Below are 26,851 nucleotides of genomic sequence, written 5' to 3'. Positions count from 1 at the left end.
CTTAAGGACTATATTACTAACCCTAATACCTATATTAGTACTAATTGTACTATAACTAAGTCTAAAGAAGATAAATCTAAAGAGGAGACTAAGGTTAAGGAGGAAAAAGAGAGTAATAAGAATAGTAAGTATTTAATTTAATAATAATTAGATTCCCTCTTCTATATATATTAATAATATAGTTAAGGCTACTTATTTTAATAAGCTTAAGAGCCTTCTTAATAAGTATCGGTCTATCTTAATCATTAATATCAACGATATTAGTACTGGTTCTACTATAACTAAGTCTAAGAAAGATAAGCTAGAGAGGAGGAAGAAGAGAGTAATAAGGGTAGTAAGTATTTAATCTAATAATAGTTAGATTTTCTATTTTATATATATTAATAATATTTACTAATAGTAAAAATATAAAATTTATACTATTCTATATAGAATTCTATATTTTAAATATAAATCTAACTATTATAAAATTAGTTTCTATAGATAAGATTTTATTAACTATATTTAAACTAATTTATACCCCTTTTTAGTAAGTAAGGGGGGGGTTAGGGGCTAAATTTTTAAAAATCTTCCCCCAAGAGGGGGGGTCGGGGGCATTAACACCCCCCTTTAGGGGGCTAAGGGGAGGGGGATAAAAGCTCTCCCCCCACCCTATTGGGGTGGGGGCACAAGCCTATGATTGACAATAATCGAGTCTCTGAAACAATTCACAATAGGTATTAAGCAGAGTCAACTTTCCATCATTTCAACGCCTTGTTCGAAACCTCTTCATCGTTCATTGAGCTCAATGGATGTTGGTAGAAACGGTCTCTGTGTCTCCCCGGCCCCGGCCCCTCTCCTTCCCGACTGGTCGATACTAAGTTCGGCTGGAATTAGCCACATTAGGTAACTGTCACGTGAGAGGCATGAGCCTCCTTGCGCAAACGAACTTCCAAGCACCAACGCCAACTTTCGGAGCAAAATCGAGCAGCTCTCACGGCTTTATTCTGTCTCCATTGCACTTACGGTCAAGTTACAGTCTCTAAATTCTTAGCAAGGCTGTCATCAGCTGACGCAACGACGATGTCCATTCCAAATGAAACTCTCCAGAAGGTAAGGAAGGAAGGAAAGATGGCTCACCCCTCGTTTTGCACCAAGCGAAGTAAAGAACACTAACTAACTGTATGGCCGTTTTCCACGAAACAGCTTGTACAGGAGATCGAATCACAGGCTGTTGCCGCCCAGCAACAGATCAACGTCGTCAGGACTCAGATAACTGCGAAGCAGCGGGAAATGCGCCTATTAGAGCTTACTTCCGGCGAGATTGGCCAAGTCCCAAAGGACACAAACGTATATGAAGGCGTAGGCAAAATGTGCGTATAACCACAAGATTTCTGGATGGAACAAATGACTTCTTTAAAATAACTGTAGTCTAACCCCTTTGTGTGTTGCATCTTGCAGGTTCGTTGCCACGCCGATAGATAAGGTGAACACAAGACTATCAAGGGAGACGAAAGAGTTAAAAACAGAGATTACAACTCTCGAAAAGAGGCTACACTACTTGGAGACGACGCATAAAAACAGTCGCGAACATATAGAACAGATGCTGCGGAGTGGCGGAAGGTCATAGTATGGATTCAAGCGCCTTTATTCTTGGACAGTTATTCAGGCACGGCCATCGGTAAAGGGTGGGCCTCTCTACCTTGGTTGCTGCGGCCTGACTACTGCAATAATAGGTGAAAAGCCACCATGATATTTCATGCGGAACGAATGGCTCATGACAAGTATATGGCAACAAGCTGGTTTACGCAAGAAAGCTTCATACTAGTAGTTGGGTGTATTCCCTCAACTGGGAACTCAACATCAAAGGCAGACGAGCAGACGAGCGGACGAAGCAGCACTTCAGCCAGAGCTATGGAGACACTGCACAGTATCAAGACGATACGCCAAGCCACAGAATTCGCAGGGTTATTTGTCCCATTCAGAATACGACTAAAAGCGCTCTCTCCATTGAAAATAATAGTCGACATGATGCAGCTGTCCAGTCCAAATGATTAAAGTGCTGTTAGCCTTTTTAGGGAACCATGGAACCATCCTGTAATTGATCGGTTGTTTTAATCTTGAGTCTATTCATGGGTACGGAGGAGTATGAAGCATCCTAGGCATGTTTTGAGTATATAAGAGAGTCACTGCAAAGGGGAATACAGGCAAACGCAAGGACGGCATGATCCAGCCAGTGAGTGAGTAAAAATGTTCGAGAAACGACCGCCGACTGCCTGTCTGTCGGCCTTCAGACGTGCATGCCCAACGTCCGGATGGCTGGGTGGCTGGGTGGCCCATACATGCCCCATACTTGGGCTTCCCTTTCTCCCGTGACGGGGCCGCGGCGTTTTACTAGCCGCCCTGCTGGGCAGACACAACATCCAGAGGCGTGACAAGGGTGCATGCCGTCGCATGACAAAACCTGATTCTACTCCCCTTCGCCAGGGAGCCCCAACGCCTGCGTACATATCTCGGCGGCATCGACAAGACGAGGAAAACCACTGAGCTTTGAGCCTTGAGAACGCTCGACGCCGTCCTGAAACCTGAAGCTGGAGCCTTGCGCTGTCCCCAGGCGCCAACAGACTCCTTGATTGCTGCCCTATCAGAGGAGCCCCTCATTCTCGCTTGCGGCTCTGGCGCCCACCTTTTCCGAGCCGGACGTATTTATTTCAACGTCACGACACTCTTCCACAGGCTTCCCAACCACCTTTTCTCATCCAACTATCGAATATCGAGAGCCCCTCGATCCTGACTTATCGTCAGTTTATCCTTAAATAATCTGGGTCAAACATCACTGTTACCGGAAGTACCAGAACTTCTTGTTCCCTCCCTCGAGTTGCGTACGCCATCCACAAACGAAACCGAGGGAACGTTTCTTATCCAGGCAACATAACGCCTACGAAGCTGCCTTGGAGCCCAGTGCAGCACAGCCATTTGGCTAACAACGCCAGCGTCACCATATATACCTTTTTACTAAACTCGTGCAAATTCGAGAGTCATGTATCGGAAATACTACCGCCACGCAGACTCGGATACCGATTCGGAAGAGGAGTTCTATCACCGTATCCACCGTCGACCCCGTGAAAAGGTTGTCGTTGAAGAGAAAAGGCGGCCGCGTTCTGCATCTGTCGCCAATCCATACCGTGGGGGCGATGCTCAGATATACATTGATATCAAGAATGACCTGCAAGAAAACACTAAGCTAGCCCCCCCACAGGTGCCAGTCGGTCGGGCAAGATCTGCTTCCCAGCGACGGCCTGTATTGGCTGATGCACTGAGTGACCTAGAGGATGACATTATTCGTCATGAGCGCAGGGCTATTCGCCGACTGGAACGCGAAGAACCATCTCGAAGAGCCGAAATCGAAGCTGAGATTCGCCTGGAGAGAATCAGACAGCGAGAACGGGAACTAGATGAAATGAGAAAGGAAGAGGATCGCATGCGTCGTGAAGACCGCATCCGTCGCGAGGAACGTGAACGCATTGAGGCGAGCAAGGGCAGTGGAAACGCTTCTGCTCAGCCTCAGCCACAGACTCAGCCACAGCCTCGACAAGAGACCGAACTGGAACGAGAGATTCGTATTGCCAAAGAAGAGGAAATCCGGAGTCTAAGGCGATGGCGGAAATTGCAGGAATATATGGAGATGCAAGAGATGGGACGGTTAGAGAAACGGCCTGAGCGTGATGATCACCCCTTGACCCGACGAGATATTGAAAAAGAGATACAATTTGAAAGGCTCAAGAAAATGGAAAGTGATGAGCTTGCCAGGCGAAAAAATGGAAGATGCTCTCCTTATTGAGCGAATGAAAGTCCTGGAAAAGGAGCGTGAGGAAAAGGAGCGCGAGAGGAAAATTCGAGAGAAAGTACAGGCTGAAATTGCCCAGAAGGAGAAGGACGAAATGGAGCGATTGCAGAAGGAGGCCAAACTAAAAGCCAGTGCCATTGAGGAGTACAAGAAGAAGGAGGCTGAGAGGTTGGCGAAGCAAAAAGAAGAAGCAGAGAAGGCCAAGAAGGAATTCAACGACAAGGTAAACCAGTTGTTAGGCAGTGCTGGTTTCTCCGAGGACAAGATTACTGCCATCATGCAAGGCAAGTCACTCAAGGAAATGGAGCTTGTCCATGTTGAAAAACATGTCCACCACGGAAAGCACAGGCAAATAGAAGACGAAGAGGCATTTGTTAAGGTATGTTTTAGCTATCTGGCTTATATTGTTACCCTAAGCTTCGTAGATACGGTATTTGAAACACTGGTTCAACTAACGACTTCTGCCTTTTAGGTTCATCGCCGCTATCTCGAACCTCGAACTCTTGATGCGTTTAGTCTGATTTGGGAATTTGATCCTGTAAGTGTTGTCTCTACCGATTACTGTGTGAGAACCTAAGAATTCCTCGCTAACTAGTATGACTGAATTATAGAACGATGCAGATTACATGCTTATCTACCATTCTCTCAGTCAAGAGGAGCAGGACAGACTCTTTGACCATACCCGCAAATTACGTGGACAGCGTACTCTGACTGCTTCTCCTCACAACGGTCCTGTAACCGTTGAAATGAAGGTCAATGACAAGAAGAGAGATGGCTTATACCTTGTTAGGAAGAAACAGGACCGGAGGAGCCTATTTTGGTAGACGGATTGGTGGTATATGGGTTTCTTTATATTTTCTTTGTACGGGTTTACGTCTATTTCATATTCTACTCACTTCCCTTCTATCTTCTATATGTTTATTGTCCGATTAATGTGGACACTTTCTTCTATTTGTCTTTCATTTGAATGATTATGACTCTTACAATATAATCTCATGTTTACAGATCAACAGAAAAGTACATAGAGTATATTGAACTGACCTCTATTCCAAGATTCTCGCAACGAGCACAAACGGGATTTAATTATCATTGGCTACTTGTGTTTAATATAGCTGTGTTTAACTGGCCAGTCAAGGTTCGCTTAAACTCCTCGAACAAAATCAAACAAATAAAATATCGTTTTTATAGTTAGACTAACGCTGTTTAAACCAATGGTAAATAAATTAGTTAGCAAAGTCTGGCCAACAAACTTAAAGTCTAATTTTAGCCACATAAAACACTTTAATTAACTCCATCGTCCGCTTATCATCACGAAGAGGAATCGATGGACAAAACGAACAAACGATGACTCGGTCAAACCACCATCTTCGATTAATCCCGTATTCACCCCTGCTAGCCCGGATCAGTCCCAGTACATTTCGGTGACTAACCGATTCAACATGGTACAAAAGATGTGCACGAATCGAGAAGTGTCCGATCCGACAAGCTGGGTCCAACATATTAATTTATATTAGCAACCGGTGATTCCGCGGATAGTCACACGGCTTCTCCCAGAGCATATCTTCTATTGTCGAAGGGATAATTGCCGTTCAGCTCGGGAGGAGTTGGTGATTCGCCTTGCAGCGCTGGCTTCACGCCACCATGCAAGCCTCCGGAGTTCACTTTGCGACATCAAATTTATCTGTTAAGGGACCATCATGAAACGTCTTAGCGAGGTTTTTTTTTTTTCTCACCAGAGGTTTATTCTACAGAGATAAGTTCACACCGCGCAAACGGATATACGGCGCCGTCAACGGAGGCCACTTATTGCGGCTACAGCTGACGCTTTTGGGATATAGTCGGAGTGCGGAGAGTGCTAGAGGCGCTAATGGTATCTAAAGGTTATATGGGGGGGGGGGGGGCTTTATCTAGATTTGTGCCTGGAAGGTATGTGATCCGTCGCCACCTCGGCATCTGGAATCGGATTAGACGATCGATCATGGACCACACCCACATGTCAAGCGAAGAATGGCTTCAAGGCGGCCTTTTCATTGGTGGTTTTCCTTGGATACCCCTGGACGGCGAACTTTCTCCCATGCGCGCAGAAAACGCTGGTCAAGATATCTTCTCTCCGACGCTATTTTTCTTCACAGTGTAGCGAAGGATGAGACGATAGTCAATTTGGAGCACACCATCGTTGAGACATGTTCCACGCCATAACCCGACCAACGCAAAAATACATCAAAAGTTGGACGGGTACTTACTTAATGCCTGTCTCTATGAAAACGAAGAAACATGGCCATTCTCATAGGGAAGAGACACATATGCAGTATCTGTTTGGCCAGTATATACCGGGACCAGTCATATGCAACACCCTTGGAAGTCTGCCAGATCCATCATTGGATCCCTCCCCTGCATGCAAGCAAGGATTTTGATACAGAGCCTTCCAGCCCACTTTCCCATCTAGATCTTCTGGGTCAGAATGGGTGGGAACGTGCACAATTTTATCTCCATATTTTGGGGCAGTCCAGCTACTTCCAACAACTGCCTCTGCCCCTGGCATCTCGCTGACTGACTGATTGGAAGACCCGCTCGCCTCTTGCCGAGTACGAGAACAATTTGGTTTCTCAAGTTTTCCCTTGATAGTCCGGTCTTGTCAAGGGCAAGGATCTGAATATTAATATATAAAGAAAGCATGGCACTCTCGGACTACTATACTATGCTCATTGACCCTGCTCCAGGCCATCAGCCCGCTGTTAACTGTCACTCGTTTAGATGATTATACCAGACACTCTTTATTAACGTCCGTTTCATACTCCTGCTACCTTTCCTTTCATCTGGGTGTTCTTTTGTTATATTTTATATCTATATAAAAATTTCTCCCTATTTTACATCCCTCATCATGTTAATGCGGTTATACACGTTCTTCGCTGCGGCACTGCTTGCCTGTTGCGCTGCAGCCGGGCCATTGCATCCCGAATTACCGCAGCTTGTGGGAAAGTCATGGATCCCGGACTGGTGGTTCCCCTTTCCCAGGCCGTCCACTAGGGCTGCGACTACAACAACTACACCAGCGACATCGACGACCGGACTAGCAACCACTACGACAAAGCCTACAACTACGTCGTCAAAGCCGGTTACTCCAACTCCCCAGCCAGCAACTTCAACAGCCCAACCTGCTATCTCATCGACTGCGAATGCTACTGCTACTGCCACTGCCTCCTCAGCCTCAACCTCCACCACATCCTCTTCTACCTCTGCCTCTACCTCCACCTCGGCTGCCGCCCCGTCTACCCCCACTACCGTTGTACCGTTTGGTCAAGTCATCCGGAGTTGCACTGTGAAGGGCACTGTTGCAATCACTTTTGACGACGGTCCCTATGACTATACCAACAAGCTATTGGATATCTTTGACGCAAATGGGGCCAAGGCAACACTCTTTGTTAATGCTCAGAACTTTGGGTCTATTACAGACTATAGCTCCGTGATGCTCCGAGCCTTTAACACCGGCCATCAGATTGCTTCCCATACGTGAGTGATTTTTTGTCCAATTGCCGGTTTGTACAAACTACTAACCGAGTCATAGCTACGACCACGCCGATCTATCCACCCTTAATGGCGCCGGCATCATATCCGAAATGACAAAGCTCGATGACGTTCTTGCTACTATTACTAATGGATACCGCCCGACTTATATGCGCGTGCCCTACTTTGCATATAGCCCCTTGGTCTTGCAGACCATGGCCGACCTTAAGTATCATGTTATCGAAGCTGATATTGACACCAAGGATTATGAGCATGATACTCCTGACGGAGTTAGTGTCAGCGTTGGCTTTTTTAGGGATGGTCTAAACGCAGGTGGTAGCATTGCGCTGGCTCATGACGTACATCAAACTACTGTTGATCTCCTGATCCAGCAACTCCTGGACGAGGTGAAACGGAGAGGCCTGAAAGGTATATTTATATCCAGTTATTATTTCTAACCTTCTATTTATCCCATCACATTTTGGATCCAACATGCTAACATTCTTGGTATTAGCTGTCACTGTTGGAGAATGCTTGGGGGATCCACGAGCCAACTGGTACCGAACCACCCCCGTGCAGGTACCCACGGGCACTTCAACCACAAGCCCGACGGCCACTCCCACCAGTCCAGGGACTCCTCCGCCCGCGCCCACGCAGCCCGGCGTGGCCTCAAACTGTCAGAAGTGGCACACTGTAGTTAGCGGCGATACCTGCTACGACATCGCCGCGGCCAACGGTATTTCGTTGGATAACCTGTATAAATGGAACCCGGCTGTTGGCACGAGCTGTGCAAGCCTTTGGCTTGGCTACGCAGTGTGCGTTGGCGTTTAATGGAAGACTCAAGTTATACCCTGCTGGCTCCTCCCCTTTTAATTCTAATGTCTAGAAACCTAGATGGTTTGTAATACTGTTGATGATTATCTACTTTCACATATTGAAAATAGTTTTTGATATGAGCTGGGATATTAACGTTTCAAGGCCGCCTGTTTTAGCTAACCCAACAATACATAAATGTATGGAGTACATTGCGCACCTGAAATCAATACCAGAACACCGTACACCTGGGATTCAATGACACCATAGTAGAAAAGAAGGGGGAGACGAAGTAGCAGATAGTAATAATAACAGTAATAATAATAATAATAAATAATGATAATGATGATACAGTTTGAGCAGAGGAGAGAAGGAGGTCTGAATCAAGTTAACATGCTCTTCTCCTGCTGGGCCCACCGGGAGGTCTCAGCACGCAATATCAGGTCCTCATAGATAGTCCAGGCTAAAGCAGAGCTAATGGCCTTCCGCCCAATACGCAGGCTCAGCCCGCCAAACAGGCCCCTGACGCCTTCACCACGTAAAACCAGCCGTGCAGCATGCCACATGTTGCGGTACTTGGAGGGCATCAGCTGCACGCGGGTCTTGAGAACATCAAACGGGTTGGTGATAGTTGTTGCCAAGCCTGCCGCAAGTGCGCCAGAGAGGAAGTGAACATAAGCTGCGGATGGCATCGATGAGACGGCTTCCTTTTCCAGCTCACCTTTGCTACTTCGAGACGGGGACGATAGAAGGGCGGACAGGGACCGTTTAGACTGTTCGTAGAACACGACATAGAGACCGGCGTACGGCGCATCGCGAATGGCGGTTGCTCCAAACCCGGAAAACAATCCTCTGACGCCCTCTGTCCGAACAATGTCCTTACCAGCCCCCCAGAGGCTCCGATACGAGTAGTAATCGGACTCGTACCGCACCTTCAGCACGGTGACGGGCATCATGACGAACCCAGCCGATACTCGCGCCACAGCTCCAGTCAGCAGGTTTGCTGAGTGTGACAGTTTAGGCAGAGCCGAAGTCCGCGGCGAGGAAGAAGAAGAATTGGTGGTACTGCTGCCATCGTCTCCCTTGGTATGTAGCTTGACTATGGCCACCGACTGCCGTAGTGTATTAAGAGAGCTGAAGTAGAGGGCCGATCCGAACCCGGTTCTGAGGGCTGACGGGAGTGTTCCACGCCATAGGTTCCGGACGGGATTGGGCGAGGCCAGAATTGCGCGGACGGTGGGCAGGAGAGAGGTAGGCTGGCCGGACTGCTGAACCCGGGTTTTGAGCAGGTCCGCCGGCTGCAGGAGGATGGAAGATGTGAGACCTGAGAAGAGGCCGGCGGCGAAATGGAAGACCGGTTTGGTAGCTGCTTGCGTCCGCACATCAAGTTAGTCCGTGCTTATACCTGCAGACGATGGGGATGTGATGTGTGTTTGGTGTCCCGGCCGGCCTTACTGGTGGTGGTGGTGGTGGTACTCTTCAGCGCATCAGACCTGGATCCATTAGACATCCTTTACACGCCCTCCGGGAGAAGGCCGGCGACAGAGGACTGGCTACTAGTAGAGCAATAGAGCAGCAGAAGGAGAGGAATAGAAGGAATTGGAGCTGTTTGGTTATCGAGCTGTGCTGCCGGCTTGCATGACGCTGTGTGTGTGTGTGTGCTGCGTGAGAGAGACGGTCAACTGCGGCCCATGGTGGTCGGTCGGGTCAGAATCTCATGGCTCACGGCATTGCAGGGCCTCTGCTGGACTGGGAATCCGTCTATTCGTCTGCTGTCACGGCCTCAGCGGTGTCAGTCACCAGTTGATGCGCGGTAAGTAAGAAGTAAGGTGTGTTAACTAGTTAGTTAGTTGAGAATTCGCGAACTTGACGTCGAACAGCAAAGTAAAAAAAGCTGTGGATAGATAAAAAAAAAAAAAAGAGCCGAAAGATCCGCCACCAAGCAACGGCACCCAATGCAAAAAAGTGCGTTGGATCTGCCTGCGATGGATGGAACAAGCGAGGCCGCAGATGGAATGCTTGAATGTGATGGATTCCAGCAGTTTTTATGCATGAGACGAGTCAGCAATGGCTGCTGTAGGCACGGCCACGGCGACGATTTGCCGGGCGCGGATGGATGCAAAATCCGGCCTGTGGAAGAGCGCCTGCATGGCGGCCGGAAGGGCTGACGATGGCCTTTGAATGCTTATAATGCTTTCATGCGTGTCGGCGACGGCCTCTTGCTGATGATGCGAGTGCTGATACTGGGTGTGTCTGCACTTAAGCTACATATCTAGCAGCAGCAGCAACACCTACATCTACATCTACATCTACATCTACATCTACATCTACACAGCAGTGATCCAGGGACAGGCAGACGGACGGCAGACAGGCATCGCCCCCATCTCTGGCACTGTCATCGCCGGCCTCATCATCCTCGCTGTCGCCCCGCCGGCAGCTCCTTGCTGGTCGAGACGCTGACTTGGCGCCGTTGCCAGGCCAGCGAGCAAGCGACGGGCAGACATGGATCGAGACGCAGGACGGGGACGGGACTGTCAGTCACTCTGCGCTGACCGTCGACCGCTTCTCTGCTCGCCTGCAGCTCTCGTCTTCTCTTCCTCCTCCCACCGTCCCCATCGCATGGCCGGCCTCTCGACGACGGCCTGACCTCTCGATCTCGACCGCAACCCCAGACACCCCTTGTGCGAGCCAGGTAAACAACAACAACAACAAGAACAACAACAACAACACCTGCAGCTGCAGCAGCAACACCACAGGCTAACAAGAGCCAGCAGAAGGGCCTCATGAATTATTAGGCCGGATATAAACAAGCCATGATGCTGACGCAGGCAAACCTCCTGCTGCTCGTTGTCCTCCCGGCCCTCGCAGCAGAGTCGGCGCCCTTCCATGCCCCCGCAGCCCGCAGCAATCTCGACAGCTCGCTCTCCCTCTTCGGCTTCGGCTTCACTCCCAGGCTCGCCCGGCTCGTCAAACGGGAAGATCTCTGCCCGTTGCACTTCAATTCCTGCGCCTTCTTGGGCAGCCCGCAGGCCTGCTGCCAGCCCGAGTCGATCTGCTCCCGCGATGCTGCAAACCACATCGCCTGCTGCCCCCTCGGCGCAGAATGCACCGGCACCCTGATGGACACCACCTCGACTGCAGCACCCTCGCAGACGCCAGGCCCGGCCCCAGCACCAGCACCTACATCGACCTCATCGGGCTTTATGTTCCCGCAGCCAGGCACCACGGCTGCCCCGACGCCCACGGGCTCGACGGTGCCGGGAGCTCCCTTCCCGTTCGTCTATATTCCCACGACGTTCCATGACTCGGCAGAGTGCGTACGCTCTTACTCTGGCTGTCAGTCACAGTTCTCGGTTTGCACAGCTTCCCTCGGCGGCGCGTACGGAGTCACTATCAACGGAGGGAACGGCGCCGGAGTCACCGTGCAGGGCGCCGCTCCCACAGGCAACGGACAGGCCATTTGCTCCAGCCTCCTGCTGCGGGCCTGCTTCGGCCTCCAGGAGGGTTACTGTACCGCCTTTGCAAACGGCGGAGGTACTCCCAACGGCTCGCCACAACCACCTCACAGACAGTCGGCCCTATACGAGATTCTTATGGGATTGTCAATCGCCATCGCCGGGATGATTGCTTGATCTCTCTCTCTCTCTCTCTCTCTCTCTCGTGTTGTGGTTTCTGCCCGTCAGTGTGACCATTTATCTACTGAAACCTAACGCTTGTGCTCATTGATTTACGAGTCCTTCCCCCTTGATGTATCCTGGGCGCAAAACTGGATGGAAATGAATGTTTATATGCTTTTCAACTGTTTTTTGGACGGATTTCTTCCCTCTTCTTCTTGCTCGTGTAGCAGCAGTACATATTATATACTTATAGCCCCTTTTTTCCCTAGCCAAAAATGACGAGCTAATATCTGGATATCCCTATTCCGCCCCATGTTTCCTAACCGCATATACTTATGTACCTTCTCTACTCCGTATGCAACGGCTGTGCCTTGGCTGGTTCGATGCTAGAGTCCGATGTCTCTCATTCCCACTCTGTCTGTGGGTCCTTTGTTAGAGCCGCAACATCCAACCAAACGAGTTGATTATTGGCAGCTAAAATAGGGGTACTGGACGGCCATTGTAGCATGGTTTAGCCAAGTGTTTAACAGGGAATAAGTTGATGCATTTTGCGTTCACATGTAGCCAGTCGAGAAAGCTCTTTGGCCGTCGCAGTGAGCTGGCCAGCAGAAGACTCTCTTAGCCGACCGCTCCATCTGTGCTCCCTTTGTCCCGCCGCAGCCTCTCTTCTCAACCCCCTTTTTTTAACCTCGTTGCTCTCTGGTCATCCAGCAGCCTTCCCTGCACACTTACGGTAGTTATCAGAAAATAGCTACCAGCTCGCACTTCGCAGCTCCCAGCGATGCGTTTCCAGCTCCTTATCCCTCTGGCCTCAGCCCTTATAGCCGCCGCCCAGGTCGACGATCGCTTGCCGCCCTGGTGCAGCCTCGCTACAAACGTGGGCGGCGCTACATGCGAGGCATTTGCTCATTACAACCATCTCTCTGTTGACCTGTTCGAGGAACTGAATCCCGACGTTGAATGTCCTGACCTGGAAGAAGGGAGGTTCTACTGCATCGATGATTTATACGAGCCAGAGCCAGAGCCTGACAACAACGACGACGATGAGCACCATCTTTCTACGTCCATGACAGACTTTGCTACCGCCACTAAACCTCCCACGCCCGCAGACTTTACTACCATTATTACCGAACATCCTACGGCCAATATAACGACTTCAATCCCAACGGCTAATTTAACATCTCGGCCTGCAACCACAGCCAGGGGGCCGACCGCCGTGACCACAATGATGACGCCAGCGGTTGCCTCTTCCACGCGGACAACTCCCAACTCCGCTCCCAAGCCAGAAGCCCTGGTACAAGCTGCGGCTACGTATAGCTGGCTTACCGTGTCCGCCTTTATAAGTTACCATCTTTGCAGGCGCATCATGCTGTAACTATGCCGTTCAGTGTTTCTCAGCCGTCTTGTTATTCTACGCCCCAAGGATACCCCTAATATAATAAAATAAATATTTAATGTGTCGAAAAAAGACTTTTCGAAGATCAGCGGAAGAGCCGCACCTTAAACTATAGTTAAATGACTGCTTCCCCTGAAATCTTATTGCATCTAAAAGCCAAGCGCTCGTATTGGCCCGCCTCTCATCCTCACCTCTGCAAGTACATTTGGAGTAGGCTTGGTTGCAGCTATCGATGGTTTATACAAGTAATAGAACGAGACATCTGTCTCCATGATTAGTAGAGGATATTATAGGAGGTACGACTTGATGAAAGGAGAGTACCCTCGTCTGGCGGAATATCACGGCCAAGCACGGGGCCTACTCCAGTAACTAGTTAAAGCCTCTCTTATTGCTTTGTTCGTCTGGGAAAGTTACACTGAAAATATATGCGAGCCATAGGAGTTGCCCCGTGGAGAGCAGAAACATATCAAACACACCGGGGTTTATATGAACGTGGCCCGACGATATAGGCTTGCTCCTTATGCGATGCTGATATCCCATCCACACCGGTACAAATCCATCGGAGCCACGGTTTTCCCAAGGTCAAATAGTGAGTAGGAAATCATACAAATAGATCATCATCTAGATATTGTCGCATTCCCCGTGGTAGCGTTGTTCGGTTAGGGCCCGATTTCCTGACCATGGGATCGAGCCCAGAAGCTTACCCGATGTCGAAGTGCTTTCATCAGACCCTGGACCAAGGCTATTCGACTGCACTTGCGTTTGCCCCAAACGGTGCAGGTAGTCAGAGACGGTACCAGATGGCAATGGCCCCATGCTATTAGGTTAACGGAATCTCAACTTTGCCATATATGTCTTGCAACAGAAAATTGCAGTACAGCAGAAGGAGATATAATCCATTCTTTCCGGCTCGTGATGTCTGAAGTTCAATTCGAAACCGAGATGAGGCCAAAAATATTAATACAAGGCATCAGATTATGTATTTTAGGAGTTCCTGTCCTAGGAATCATAGTAAATTCAAGTATATTTATGGCAGCTTCTGGACCCTGAAGTCCTACAAGCGAGGTGCTTAGCTTCTCGAAGGGCCTTAAAGTGAAATAATCGTGCTATGGTCATATAATTGAGAGACAGCGTCCAGTCACGGTGTGGCATTCACTGCTTGACACCAACTGCTTTTTCACGGCTCTAAGGAAGACGCAGGCTTGGAGCCTCGAGCTGGAAGTAGAATTCACCGAGGACAGCCTGAGAAATGTTCCTATTGTAGTGTCGGTGGCCATATGCAGAATCCAGTTTGATCGGAAGTGCCAGTGTATACATGAGGGCAGATCTCTTCCTTGACCTGCTTGTAAGATAGGGAGGAGCAGTTGGGTAGAGGGTATTTGGTTCCAAGGTGAAGACGTCCCACGCAGGTATACGAGAAAATTGGAGTTAACAGAGGAACAGGGCCTGACACTTAGTATAGATTAATTGTCTATACTATTTGTTTAGATACCCTTTGACAAGGCCTCTTCTTGCCAGCCTTTTATGAGCGATGGGTAGAGCAAGGAGTTTACCTAGAACTACTTGATTATCCGGGAGAGAATGTAGTTATATGGCCGCAAAGATGGAGGACGCGACAATTCCCATCGACAGGAGGACCTGAGAGTGCTCTCTTCTTCTGCCTTCTCTTCCTCCTCCTCCTCTTCTCTTCCCTTTCATGCCCTTCGCATTCTGTGTCAACGTCGGCTATAAAAAATTATACGTTGTCACGTGACTTATGTCGGCAAAACGCATAGACAACGACGACGAGATGAAAATAGACAAAAAACATCATCAGCGGCGATGATTGCAAGAAAGCAGCCGAGCTGAAGCGGCGAGAAGAGTCGGTCTGAGGCTGCGGAGTATAATGGGCCGAAAAGAACAGCCCAGGACACGACATCACTGTCGCTGGCTGGTATGTTGAGTGGCTGCTAACTATTCCGGACGCTGGGAATAACTCATGCCTATGACGACCGCTGCAACCACCAACAGCGACGAGCGTCTTCGCGGCCCTGCGGACGCAGTTCAGGCGCCTGGGACACCTACCGTCTTCCAAACTGACCCCCTGCAAAGAAGCCACGAAACCAGGAGAGCTCCCTGGCCTGGGGCGGGACCAGGATGCAGCCGAATAGCATAATTCGGGTGGTTGGGCGTGGCTGGGATGCCCGCAAAAGAAGATGGCTGGCAGAGCGGCGGCCCATCTACAAAGACCAACCAGCAAGCCTCAAGTCTTCTCCAGCTTGATGTCTTTTCTTCTTTCTCTCTCACCTTTGTTCGCTCATTCATTGATACTCACATATCATATAGCAATCGCTCTCCTCCTTCTCCGGAGCTGCCAGCCACCTAGACGCCTGACAGGCAGCTTTGCGAGAATACCTTGATTGTTTACCCCAAAGCCGTCCCCGCTTGAGGCTCTCGCTGGCAGCACAGTTACCAGCCTGCAGAAGCAGAAACGAAGTATACCAGCAGCGCCGGCGATGTTGGCACAGACTATGTGCAGAGCTTCGGCGCCCATTCTCGCTCTCTTTCTACAACTCCGGCTCGTCGCAGGGTCGCCCTTCTCTACTCCTTCGCCGACCAACTCGCTGGCGGCCCGAGAGTGTAGCCCATGCGGCTACTACGGACAGGCCTGCTGCACCTCTGGTGAAGAATGCGTAACGGACTCGAATAATCAAGCCCTGTGTCAGCCCAAGAAGGCAGGCAACACTCAATGGGAATACTTCACCACGACCTACGTCCAAACTGACTTTGTCACGGTCACCTCTACCGGCAGTCGACCCATCTCCCAGCCGACAGGCCAGCCACAATGCAAGGCCGAATTAGGAGAGACGGAATGCGGCAGCCGTTGCTGTTCGGCTGCTCAATCATGCAACAAGGATCTCGTATGTGTTCAAGCAGGCGGCTCGCCGTTCCCTACAGCTGAACCAGCTCCCACTCCTCCAACTCGACCTACTAGCACCAAGGGCGTCACAATCACTACTATTCCAGCTACCACTACTGTCCCATTCATTCCCGCCGTGGGCACTGATGGCAGCAGCGTTATCGGTATCACCAAGGGCAGCGGTGGCCTGAGTGGCGGAGCCATTGCCGGTATCGTCATCGGATCTATTGCTGGTGCACTGATACTCATCTTCATCTGCATTTGCTGCTGCGTGGGAAGCTGTGTCGACCGGGTGCGGGCCATCTTTGGCCTCGGCGGCCGCAGACCAGCCAGACACTCAAATTACACCGGGTCATCGTCCTACTCTTCTCACCACGGCTGGTTTGGCGGCGGTGGATCAAGAGTCAGCTCAGAGAAGAGCAAGAAGAAGACCGGCCTCATGGGATTGGCCAGCTTGGGTGTCGTCATCGGCGCTATTGCTCTCTGTCTCGGTCTCCGTCGAAAAAAAGACGACAAGTCAACCACCTACTACACCGGCTCGTCCTATACCTACACCTCGAGTAGCAGCAGCAGCAGCAGTTCTTCCGGCCGGCGGACAGAGCGGCCTTGACGAGCTATTAATATCTTTTTACTTTCCTTCGCCCCGACTCCTGAATTAATGTTTCTCACGCGATCTCGATGTCCATGTCCATGTCCGTTACGCGAATATTTTATGGGTGCACGTCTGGCTTCTTCCTTCCCGTTTTTCTTCTGTGGATATGGCTGGGGTTATGTTAAAATCTGGTGTTTCTGGTACATAACAGGAGACGGACTCCTAGTCAGTTCTCGTTAAGTTGGTTGTTGATTAAACGATGTATATGCCTCCTCTTCTTTTCCTCCGTTCATGTCTTAATATCATATGTATGGCTCCGTACGAGAAACTTTTATAGTGAATAAAACGTCTTAGTCATCAAATCAGCGAATCCCCACCCGCCTTTTCTTCCTCGCAACCTCCAACCTCAACTTCGGCTTCCAACTTCTCCCTCTTGAGGACGCACGTCTTTGCTCTCTGATTTCGCATAGCTATCGCACGCCCGGCAGTTATTCACTTGTGCCTAGATTTACACCCTGCTTGAAGCCCTGTTCCAGGAAGATTCACCTTTGGGGAAGTTCCCTAGAGTGAATCCCTTGATCCCCGTCTCTCGCCATGCTGCAGAGTCAAGCTCCGCACGTCTTCTCGCACCAGCACCAATATCCCCAGGCCGACTCCTCATGGGCCCAACAGCATCAGCAACACCAGCAACATCAGCAGCAGCAGCACCAGTCTCATTTCCAATCGCAACAGCCACAGCAGCACCCGTCTCTCGCCGCGCAGCAACATGCCCAGGCCCAGGCTCAGGCCGCTGCCGCTGCCGCAGCTGCCCAACACCAGCAGCAGCAGCAACAGCACTATAGCCGTATCGGTATGACCGGTGGTGTCAATAGCAGCTCACAGACTCCTGGCGGTCAGGACAACGGCAGCGGAATCGCAGGAAACATTGATAGCGGCGTGAGCGAGGAAAACAGGAAGGTTCTCGTCTGGGTTGCCGAGCTGCTGGACCCCAACCGGAGAGAGTCGGCACTCATGGAACTGAGTAAGAAGCGAGAACAGGTGCCGGAACTGGCACTTATTATCTGGCATTCATTTGGTAGGGAATACTCCTTCATCCGTTCCCCCCCCCGAGTACACTAGTAATGTGCGATATATTACATGCTAACGTACTTTCAAGGAGTCATGACATCTCTTCTGCAAGAGATTATCTCTGTTTACCCACTACTGAACCCGTCTCAACTGACTGCTGCTGCTTCGAATCGAGTATGCAATGCCCTAGCCCTGCTACAATGTGTGGCATCCCATAACGAGACCCGAACCCTATTTCTAAATGGTATATATGCGCTTTCCACCAACAGAGTCAAAGATAATTAAGGCGACTAATACTATTGTCTAGCTCATATACCGTTATTCCTCTACCCCTTTTTAAACACAACCTCCAAGTCTCGTCCGTTTGAATACCTCCGTCTCACCTCACTCGGCGTTATCGGCGCCCTGGTCAAAAATGACTCGTCTGATGTCATCAACTTCCTCCTAACTACCGAAATCATTCCTTTATGTCTTCGAATAATGGAGACTGGGTCAGAGCTTAGCAAGACTGTGGCCATATTCATCGTTCAAAAGATTCTACTCGATGACATTGGTTTAGCCTATATTTGTGCGACATATGAACGATTCTATGCTGTTGGGACAGTTCTTAGCAACATGGTCACCCAGCTTGTGGAGCAGCAAACTGTTCGGCTACTTAAACATGTCGTCCGCTGCTTCTTACGGTAAGCTTTCGTAGACCTCCGGTAAAGACACCCGCTAACAATCTGATATTAGACTTAGCGACAATAACCGTGCCCGTGAAGCACTTCGTCAATGCTTACCAGAGCCCCTTCGCGATGCTACTTTCTCGTCTGTTCTTCGCGATGATGCTGCTACTAAACGGTGCCTTGCCCAGCTCCTTATAAACCTGTCTGATAACGTCGTCGATGGCTCCAATGCTGGTTCCGGAATGTGAGCCTTCGCGAACCAGCAATGTGAAGGAAAAAAACAAAAAAAACTCACCGATCAATCCGATTAATGCCGGATATACACTAAATAGGGCCCTCGTCTAATCGCCTAATCATGCCATTCCTCGAAGCCCCAGACCAAATGAGCAAAGGAGGAATGAAAAGAATTCAATACTGGGAAATGATGAAAAGGAGAAAGGAAAAAAAAGGAAAAGAAAAGATTAATAGGTACCATACCATTTTTTACCTCGGGCTTTGTTTCATCATAAAATTCCTTTCTTATTTCTTGTCACTGTTTTTATATGACTTCTCAACCTCATCCTCTTTCCCCTCTTTCCCTGCCTACATACCCCATACCCTACCTCTCCCGGTCCGCTTCCGTGCCCACAAATTTCTTGTTATCTACTTGGATATCCTCCTGAGGACACACTGCTTCTACTTCTTTTTTCATATTTTTTTTCTCACCCCCCCCCCCCCTTCTGGTTGTTTTTGGCGCGCGAGTGTTGTGGAAAGGTAAAAAGGGGCGGCGGAAACTCCGGTGTGCGGCGATCATTCAATGAGGGTATTTGTATCTATTACTTACCTCTCCCTCCTCCTCTGTGTTTTCCCCCATGTTCACGATGTTGTCCTTTCTGGTCATTGGAGCGAGGCAAGGTCGGGATATGTGTTTTTTTATCTCTCCCTTTCTCTTTTCATGTAAGCCCATTTTTTGTCTTCACACTGTCACGATACCATGGATTAGAAGAGCATGACCCCCCATCCCCCTTTTCGTATTTGATTTCACCCACTTGAAACCTTGTTTGTTCGCATGATTGTTATCTTCAACTCGCCCCATGAGCGCAACACCCAAGCAGCAGGCCATTGTCATCATCCACTGTATTATTTACCCTGCTTCACTGTGCATCCTTACCGTTACCCGCCATCCCCTGGATATCCCTGTCTCTGTCATCACTATACTAGAGCCTCCTGGTCTACACGGTTACCTACCCTACCCCCTTGATACTCATTGTCACCATCTTTGCCTTTGTCGTCTTCTTCATGTTACGTCATCATTACATAAGCATCACGTGTTAAACGCGTCTTTTTCTTCTTTTTCGCCGCAAAATCAAGGATCGGCTTTTTTTTATTCTGAGACGCTCGCGACAGTTTTTCTATTGCAAGTTTCGACTCTTCGCCTTCTACATCTTCGCAGTATCTCCTGTTGTATCTTTAGACACGTCCGTCCTCCTATGATAATAGAGAAACAGTTAAAAGGCCCTGGCGTGACGTGAGATCCGCTGTTTGTTCGATCCCAGCACTAACTAGTGACATCCATATTACGACGAAGCCCAGACACCCCGGATCGTATCGCATCGCATACTCCATCGCGACTTGCAGAGTGAACCGGACGCACACCGCCGACACAGAGCCCACCATGGTGTCGCGTAAGCGTGCCAGAGAGGAAACCGAGGCTCAAAGCGCCCCTGAGCCCCAGGAACATGGCCTCCTTCATCAGCTGCGGAACATGTGGGAGTTTCCAAACCTGATGCAGTACATATATACATTTGGCAAGCCGATGAAACTTGATGATGATATCGATATAGAGGTATGCATGGCTTTTGAGTAGCTCTGTACCATGGACAGATAGCGTAAACCGTTGCTCCATTGTTACTCAATAGGGGAGTCCGTTGTCTACCAGGGACAAAAAAAGTACAACCAAGCTCGATATGTTAATCAGTATTGCTTTATAGGAACTCGAGACGGAGTGCCTTAAACCTGGGCACTCGGAGAGACTGCTCAACATCGGTCTGAATCTCCTCAAATTCGTTTCCTCCCACCGTGGTCTCAAGTACGAAACCTACCCGAACGCTCTCCGCCTCTCACTTACTAACCTGATAATCTCTCCTTAGTTACGATAACTTTGAAGAGTACACACGGCGGCAGTACCTCGCGAAAGCGCCTCTCCGCAACCCTTTTGGAGACGATGAGTCTCCATTGAAGTTCCACCAGCTGGATATCTTCCAGAGAATACGCGTTCTACAACAGCTATCTGCTTGGACCCTCTGGAATCCAGATCGGTTTCGAGAGCGTATGGGAGAGGTTAAAGAATCGGACCAATTACAATGGGTATGCTTCGCGCATCCATGGCTTAATACACTCGATGGGATAACTAACGCTATGCCGATGTTCTAGAGAATTAATGAAATTGGATACGACCGTGATGAACACCAATATTATGTTCTTGATGATAACCGCCTATACCGTCGCATAGAACCTCAGATTCCGCTGGAGAGACCCGTGAAACGAAAAGCAAGTGCCAGGAAACGTAGAGCAGGCGTCCGCTCATCGAAACGAAGAAAAGTTGTTGATACCCCAGATGAAACCGATGGCCAAGAAGACGAAACCGATGCTGTGCAGTCAGCATCGAATTGTAATCGAGACTACGAGTGGGAATGTGTTGCCATCACCTTGAATGACTACAATACATTTATTGACTCGTTAAAGAAGTCCAAGGATCTAAACGAACAGGCGCTCTATGAGCGCCTCGTCGAAGATGTCTTGCCTGTCATTGAAAAAGTAGAGGAGCTACAGCAAAAGAAAGCTCTTCGTAGAGAAAAAGAACTGATAGCCCTTGAAAAACTAGCTACTGCAAAAAGATCTAGTAGAATTGCGAGCAAACAAGACAGGATACGCCAGGAGCAACAAGCAGCTGAAGAAGCTAAAAGACAGGAAGCTGAGCGGATTGCTGAACAAAAGGCCAAAGAAAAGGCACAAAAGATTGAAAAGGAACGGCAGTACCGCTTGATGACTCGTGAACAGCGTCTGAAAGACCGTGAGGAGAAGAGGAAACAGCAGGAAGAAGAGCTGGTTCGTTTGACTGAAAAGGCCAAGCTGGCTGAGGAAGGGGAAGCAAGGTTATCACGCCGGAATTTCAATGCTGAGTTGGAAAAGCGACAGAAAGGCTTGGAAAATCTGGAGGTTGAGGATTGGACATTCGACTGTTCTGGTTGCGGTATCCATGGAGAGAATCTGGTATGTATATCTGACCCCAACAGTGCCCTTTCCTTTCCAAGATTTTCCACGCACTAACTGTTTGTCTCTAGGACGATGGATCTCACAGCGTTGCATGTGACAAGTGCAATGTCTGGCAGCATAGCAAATGCCTTGGTATTTCCCAGGAAGATGCAGAGAAAGACGACTTCCACTTCATATGCAAGGATTGTCAGAGACGTATTGAAGAAGCAAAACGACCCAAGATTCCGCCGTTGAAGTTCCGCATCACATCATCAGCTTCACCTCCTTCGAAAAAAGAGCCCCAGGTGAGCAATGGATCCATTCTCACCAAGCAACAACCTACCAACCACCAGAACGTTTCTTCGACCCAGCAATTCCGCCCTGCCCCAATTGAACCGCGTCTATTTACATCAAATCGCCCCCCTGTTGCACCTCACTCAATATACGCTCAAAACGGCCCCCCTCAACAAGGATATCCTCCCGCTCCTCAGTCAAATACTGCCGTCTCTTATGGGCGCCAGCCTGCTCCTGTTCATACCCTACCTCAAGCTTCAATCCCTAGAAACATGATGTCGTCTTTCAGCAGCCAGCGTCCAACTTCTTCTGGCTCTATACCAAGCAACTTCCCCTCCCCTGTCCAGAATCGGCCATCCATGTCCCCAACTCAGGGCAATGGAGATGTCGGCCCGCTAGCCGGGTTCCCACCTGCCCCCGCACCAGCTCCTACCAGTAGCGCTCCCTCACCTGGATCAAACGGCTCATATTCAGGCACTACATACCAATGCAACCCTAATGGCTACTCTCCATATTCTTCATTCCAGATTCAGCAACACCCTCAGCAACAGCATGAACATCAGCAACGGAACCAGAACCAGGGGCTACAGCAACAGCATCAGCGACAACAGTATCATCCATCAAGCCAAACTCCAACCACCTCTTTTTCAGCCACGACCAATCCTCAGGCTTCATTTAGCCAAACGCCTCCATCAAATCGCTACTCTCCCGGAATTCCTATGTCTGGCCTTAGCCCCACAAAACACTCTCCCGTGCAAACTGCTTCCTCCAGCGAAGTCAGTGTTCAGCCAGTTGTCCCCCCCGTGCAGAGATTGCAACCTAGCCCGAAGCTGATGGGTAGGACATCACCGGATGCTCCTATCCCAGCTCCAATGAAATCCATGGCCCCGGAGACAATATTGACAACTAATGGAATGCCGCATCACCACCAGCCTAGAATATTAAATTACTCTTCGCCTACCTCTACTCATCCGATCTCATTTGAACAAAGGCAGCCAGACTCCCAGAGCCAATGTTCCCCTAGAAAATCCACTTGATATAATAACATGACTACCACCATTGTTAATGGACATTTTGCATTCCCCGAACTCTCAGAAACGCCATGTTAATACATAAACACCTACTATCGATCAGCCTCCCTGGAACTCATATTCCGTTTGGTCCCTGTATTATTACTCCTCTTCATCACACGTTCCAGGATATAGCTGCTTTTCTGAACGGCTTCTATCGCATACACACTGTGCCACTAATTTTATTCCTTGTTATCTCCTTTTTCCAAACACGTATTCTTTTGGTGTTAACCTGGACATATGATCAACGTGGGATCATATCAGTATTAATAGCATATATAAGTACGAGATTTTCAACGCATGTGTACACTTTTTAATGTCTTATACCACACTCGGAACATATAGCTATTCCCCCGGCTTGTATTAATTCACCTCGTTCAAAAGTGGCGGGGGCAGACATGTACGTTTTTGGATCATAAAATCTCAAGTCCCCAGTGAGATATATGTCCCAGCTCGCAGCCAGTTTCCTTTTATGTACCCAGATTGGTAACTAAATTGATAAAAGTTCGAATCTGGGGACAGAAGCTCACTATCCTGCGACAACGTGTGCCTAATTAGAAGACAGATGAGTTACTCTCCAACTGTTTAATATTATTCTGTGAAATCTGCACGGCGACCTTGGAGGATTCAATAAGAAAAAGCCTCAAGTGTGCCAACTAGACTGGGTATTAATATGTATCAAGACTGCTCCACAGAGAAATGAGAAAATTTATCTTCATGTCAGGTGAGGATGATAATAAAACATGTTAAAAAGCAAGTTACGGCAGAACAAGTGCATTGTTTAATTAGTGGCTATTCAAGAGTTATTATCAGCCTTAACTAGTTAAATAAAACCTCACGAGCTGGTTGAGAGAAATACCTCGTCTCTTCAGTGACCATATATCTTAATAGACGCTGATAAATTGCATTATGCGATAACCTCGCTGATTACGTACAGGGTATTTATCTGACGGCGATATTTCTGAGACGTGTTATCCCTAGACTCGCTGACTCTCCCAACTTCAAGTGATAAACTGTTGGTTGACGAAACTGATAGATTAGAACAGTTGGCACCAGCCCGAAGCCAGACCGCTGTCCAATTATAATTGAACCATCTTATCCCGCCGGGAAGGACGGTCAAGCTGTCGCAAGCCTCCCTGGGTAGTCAGAAAGGCGAAGAAACTAAAAAGAAATTAAGCCGCGAGAAAAGACGCAAAAACGAGATATTTCCCTAGGCCCAAGCGCTGAGTCTCTGGGCAATGAAGACGGAGGCGTGGAGCCTACGTAAGTAGCGGAATATATAACTAGCAACCGGAGGCTAGCCAAGCAAGCGAACGAAGTTAGCGAAGGATATCGGCTCTAGCATGTTGATGTTGTCGAAGCTGATTACACAGTTAGCGAAACACCCAAGTCATTTGGACGCACAACGGTCGCGGCTCGGTCGCGGGATTATCGAGCAACTAGCACATTTCCCCTGCCCAAGTTACTCCATACAACGAAACACAAATAGCGAAGAGATGTGGAAGGAAGAGGATGCTCATTATCGGAAGCAAAATATCAGTGACATCTCGTACAGACTTGGAAAATTGCGCTTTTGCCCCATTCTCAGTTCCGCTTTAAGCGCGGATCCAGATATCTCTCTGAGCGGCATTGGTATAGGCCTAGACCGCAGGTAGGAGCGCAGGCGGGAAGGAAGGCCTGCTTCTGGGTGATCACGACGAACCTCAACTGAGTAGTTATAGCGGACCAAGTTCTCTATTATTTGTTATCTCAACACAGAGGAATATTCAAAAGGTAGTTTAAAGAGGGATTCAATTAGCTTGGTCTGGCTACTCCGTAGTCAATAATACCAGACGGCAGCTTGAAACAATTGGATATCATATCAAGGTAAAGCGGCAGCTGCACTACCGTTGGTGACAGCAGGAAAAGTAAGTATGTAAGTTACATCATCCACGGCTCAAACACGCATCGCGGTGGGACAAAATTGGCCCGAAGATCGGTCCGACAGGGTAGCATCGGGCTATCTCCTATCCTTAGCACTCGCCATTATTGTGGTCTTCAGTCACGACGTTAACCAGGAGGGCTCCAAGGACATAGTACAGAAAATGAGTGTGGCAAACTGCCTGTGTAAAGGGTATATTTAGCAACTTGATGGGTCCAGGCATCTCGAGATACGCGAAGTGGCTCAGGCGATGACGTTTGATGCTGGAGCAAGAGTCTTGATGCACTCCAAGTAGTTGTATGTAGTAGGCACATGAGGACCACGTTCTGGGACACAGTAAGAACAATTGTCATACGGCAACGAGCTGTACTCCAAAACATCCACTTGTCATGGAAGAAGCCGGCCGTATAGCAGCGACGCCTTGTGCAAGACGGAGATACCTGTTCCCTGCCTCACACTCGTCATAATAGCGGGTTGCAAAAATCCCTGTGCAACCGGAGGAGGATTATTCGGCCATCCTGTACAACCCCACGAAGCCCGGCGGCCACGAGCCAGCGGCAACTTGTTTTGGTTAGCCATGTCCGCAGGAGAGCGGTCGAGTCTTGTGTGTGTTGCGGATGTTCCAATGTTTGTCCATCGAAGGCGCTGAGAAGACTCGACGTTGAGGTTGGCTTCAGCGCTGCTGACAAAGATGGTTTCGGCCTGTCCCAAAGTGGCAACTCACACGTACACTAACTAGTTAGCGACAAGACAGCCTCGTTTCTAATTCAACCTCCTCACATCAATCGTCCACCCTCGACGCGGAGTCGCAAACGCCATTCGCGTTGGATAGGGCGCCTGGTCTGACCAGGTCGCGGAAATATGTCATTCTGATATCGCTCCAAAGTTCTTTGGCTGGCCTGTTAGGGACGCTGGAGCTCCCGGAAGTTAACTAGCTTGTTGACCAAGCGACTAGTTAGCTGGTTGTCACGTCCAATTTTCAATCATTCTACATGCCCAGCAGCAGGCCGTTTTCTAGCAAGCCTAAAATAGGCCATGGTGGCTTTTGCCCCAACCCCTAAGTTCTGACTGAAGGATGCAAGATAGCACAGCTCCGTGTCTAATTGACGACTGACTGGGTTGGCCTGACGGCGAAGCTTCACCTATCCGTCGCGGCCGGTGTGACTCTTTGGGCATGGAGAGGCCCGCTGAGGAGACCATCAGATGTACGAAGCATAGGAGTATCTTAACTATCGAATTCGAAATGACCCCAGATTCCTTGGGGCTTGGGATAATTCCTTTCGACTTTCAATAACTCGTTTCTCTGGACTAGTTATGCGGTTTAGTGTACTCCGTATAGCAGCCATAATAGATGATAGCATCACCATCCTGCCACCCCAGGAAAAAAAAAAAAAAAAAAAAAAAAACCGACTAGATAATATCCGGAACAGAATCAACTCATGATGAATTTGACAGACGTGCAAGCTACCATCACCTGGGTGGGGATGCAATATTAGCAGGTTCCCCTGGGGCGCTTCCTACGTGAGACAGGTAGATCATATCCAACAGAACCATACAAACGTCCTGGATTCTAGTCGGAGACAAGAAAGCTTATCCTGCTTTAACTAGGCAACTTGCACTGCGTTAGAGCTGCAAAGCTGATCTGCTGTTCCAGCATTGCGGCCCATTCAATCCCAAACCTGCGGCAAGGATGGCTTGAAGACAAACAAGCATACATCTGCTGGGACAAGGAAGAACTTGATAGCTCTTATTTTCTTAGTTATCACATCCAAGCCACCTGCGCCTGATCACCCAAACTGCCGGGTTGTCATTCCAAAATGATAATGCTGATAATGCCCATAGTGCCCTACAATGCCAAACAAGGACAGGTGAATATGCACATGTACGTACAAGGCCGCCGCAGATGCATATCATTTCAGTCCAGTTACGAGATCGACTGCAACTGGCCT

General features: G+C 49.0%; 9 protein-coding genes across 9 annotated transcripts, besides 1 other annotated feature; 8 read left to right on the top strand and 1 right to left on the bottom strand.

Moving 5' to 3' along the window:
• Positions 1 to 278: a repeat region (AT_rich region).
• Positions 279 to 3,019: 2,741 nt separating this feature from the next.
• Positions 3,020 to 4,650, top strand: ARB_03700 (uncharacterized protein; the record flags this gene model as incomplete). Its single annotated transcript, XM_003010040.1, has 4 exons — positions 3,020 to 3,773; positions 3,805 to 4,205; positions 4,299 to 4,364; positions 4,438 to 4,650. The coding sequence occupies 4 exons, from the start codon at positions 3,020 to 3,022 to the stop codon at positions 4,648 to 4,650; spliced, it is 1,434 nt and encodes a 477-aa protein (XP_003010086.1).
• A 2,057-nt stretch (positions 4,651 to 6,707) lies between these two features.
• ARB_03699 (polysaccharide deacetylase family protein) lies at positions 6,708 to 7,788 on the top strand (the record flags this gene model as incomplete). The annotated part of the gene is made up of 2 exons (XM_003010039.1): positions 6,708 to 7,336; positions 7,392 to 7,788. 2 exons carry the CDS (start codon positions 6,708 to 6,710, stop codon positions 7,786 to 7,788), a joined length of 1,026 nt encoding a protein of 341 aa, XP_003010085.1.
• Positions 7,789 to 8,526: 738 nt separating this feature from the next.
• Positions 8,527 to 9,653, bottom strand: ARB_03698 (uncharacterized protein; the record flags this gene model as incomplete). Its single annotated transcript, XM_003010038.1, has 2 exons — positions 8,527 to 9,509; positions 9,599 to 9,653. 2 exons carry the CDS (start codon positions 9,651 to 9,653, stop codon positions 8,527 to 8,529), a joined length of 1,038 nt encoding a protein of 345 aa, XP_003010084.1.
• Positions 9,654 to 10,959: 1,306 nt separating this feature from the next.
• Positions 10,960 to 11,775, top strand: ARB_03697 (uncharacterized protein; the record flags this gene model as incomplete). Its single annotated transcript, XM_003010037.1, has 1 exon — positions 10,960 to 11,775. One exon carries the CDS (start codon positions 10,960 to 10,962, stop codon positions 11,773 to 11,775), a length of 816 nt encoding a protein of 271 aa, XP_003010083.1.
• Positions 11,776 to 12,541: 766 nt separating this feature from the next.
• Positions 12,542 to 13,135, top strand: ARB_03696 (uncharacterized protein; the record flags this gene model as incomplete). Its single annotated transcript, XM_003010036.1, has 1 exon — positions 12,542 to 13,135. One exon carries the CDS (start codon positions 12,542 to 12,544, stop codon positions 13,133 to 13,135), a length of 594 nt encoding a protein of 197 aa, XP_003010082.1.
• A 2,200-nt stretch (positions 13,136 to 15,335) lies between these two features.
• ARB_03695 (uncharacterized protein) lies at positions 15,336 to 15,521 on the top strand (the record flags this gene model as incomplete). The annotated part of the gene is made up of 1 exon (XM_003010035.1): positions 15,336 to 15,521. One exon carries the CDS (start codon positions 15,336 to 15,338, stop codon positions 15,519 to 15,521), a length of 186 nt encoding a protein of 61 aa, XP_003010081.1.
• Positions 15,522 to 15,651: 130 nt separating this feature from the next.
• On the top strand, positions 15,652 to 16,665 carry ARB_03694 (uncharacterized protein; the record flags this gene model as incomplete). The annotated part of the gene is made up of 1 exon (XM_003010034.1): positions 15,652 to 16,665. One exon carries the CDS (start codon positions 15,652 to 15,654, stop codon positions 16,663 to 16,665), a length of 1,014 nt encoding a protein of 337 aa, XP_003010080.1.
• A 576-nt stretch (positions 16,666 to 17,241) lies between these two features.
• ARB_03693 (uncharacterized protein) lies at positions 17,242 to 18,848 on the top strand (the record flags this gene model as incomplete). The annotated part of the gene is made up of 5 exons (XM_003010033.1): positions 17,242 to 17,722; positions 17,804 to 17,917; positions 18,023 to 18,398; positions 18,457 to 18,627; positions 18,761 to 18,848. 5 exons carry the CDS (start codon positions 17,242 to 17,244, stop codon positions 18,846 to 18,848), a joined length of 1,230 nt encoding a protein of 409 aa, XP_003010079.1.
• Positions 18,849 to 20,037: 1,189 nt separating this feature from the next.
• Positions 20,038 to 22,948, top strand: ARB_03692 (uncharacterized protein; the record flags this gene model as incomplete). Its single annotated transcript, XM_003010032.1, has 5 exons — positions 20,038 to 20,208; positions 20,354 to 20,451; positions 20,513 to 20,729; positions 20,796 to 21,635; positions 21,707 to 22,948. The coding sequence occupies 5 exons, from the start codon at positions 20,038 to 20,040 to the stop codon at positions 22,946 to 22,948; spliced, it is 2,568 nt and encodes an 855-aa protein (XP_003010078.1).
• Positions 22,949 to 26,851: the final 3,903 nt, after the last annotated feature.

Source organism: Trichophyton benhamiae (assembly GCF_000151125.1).
Source record: "Trichophyton benhamiae CBS 112371 chromosome Unknown contig00360.0, whole genome shotgun sequence".
NCBI lineage: Eukaryota > Fungi > Ascomycota > Eurotiomycetes > Onygenales > Arthrodermataceae > Trichophyton > Trichophyton benhamiae.
The sequence above is the reverse complement of the archived record's forward strand: the minus strand, read 5'-3'. Positions and strand labels throughout refer to the sequence as shown.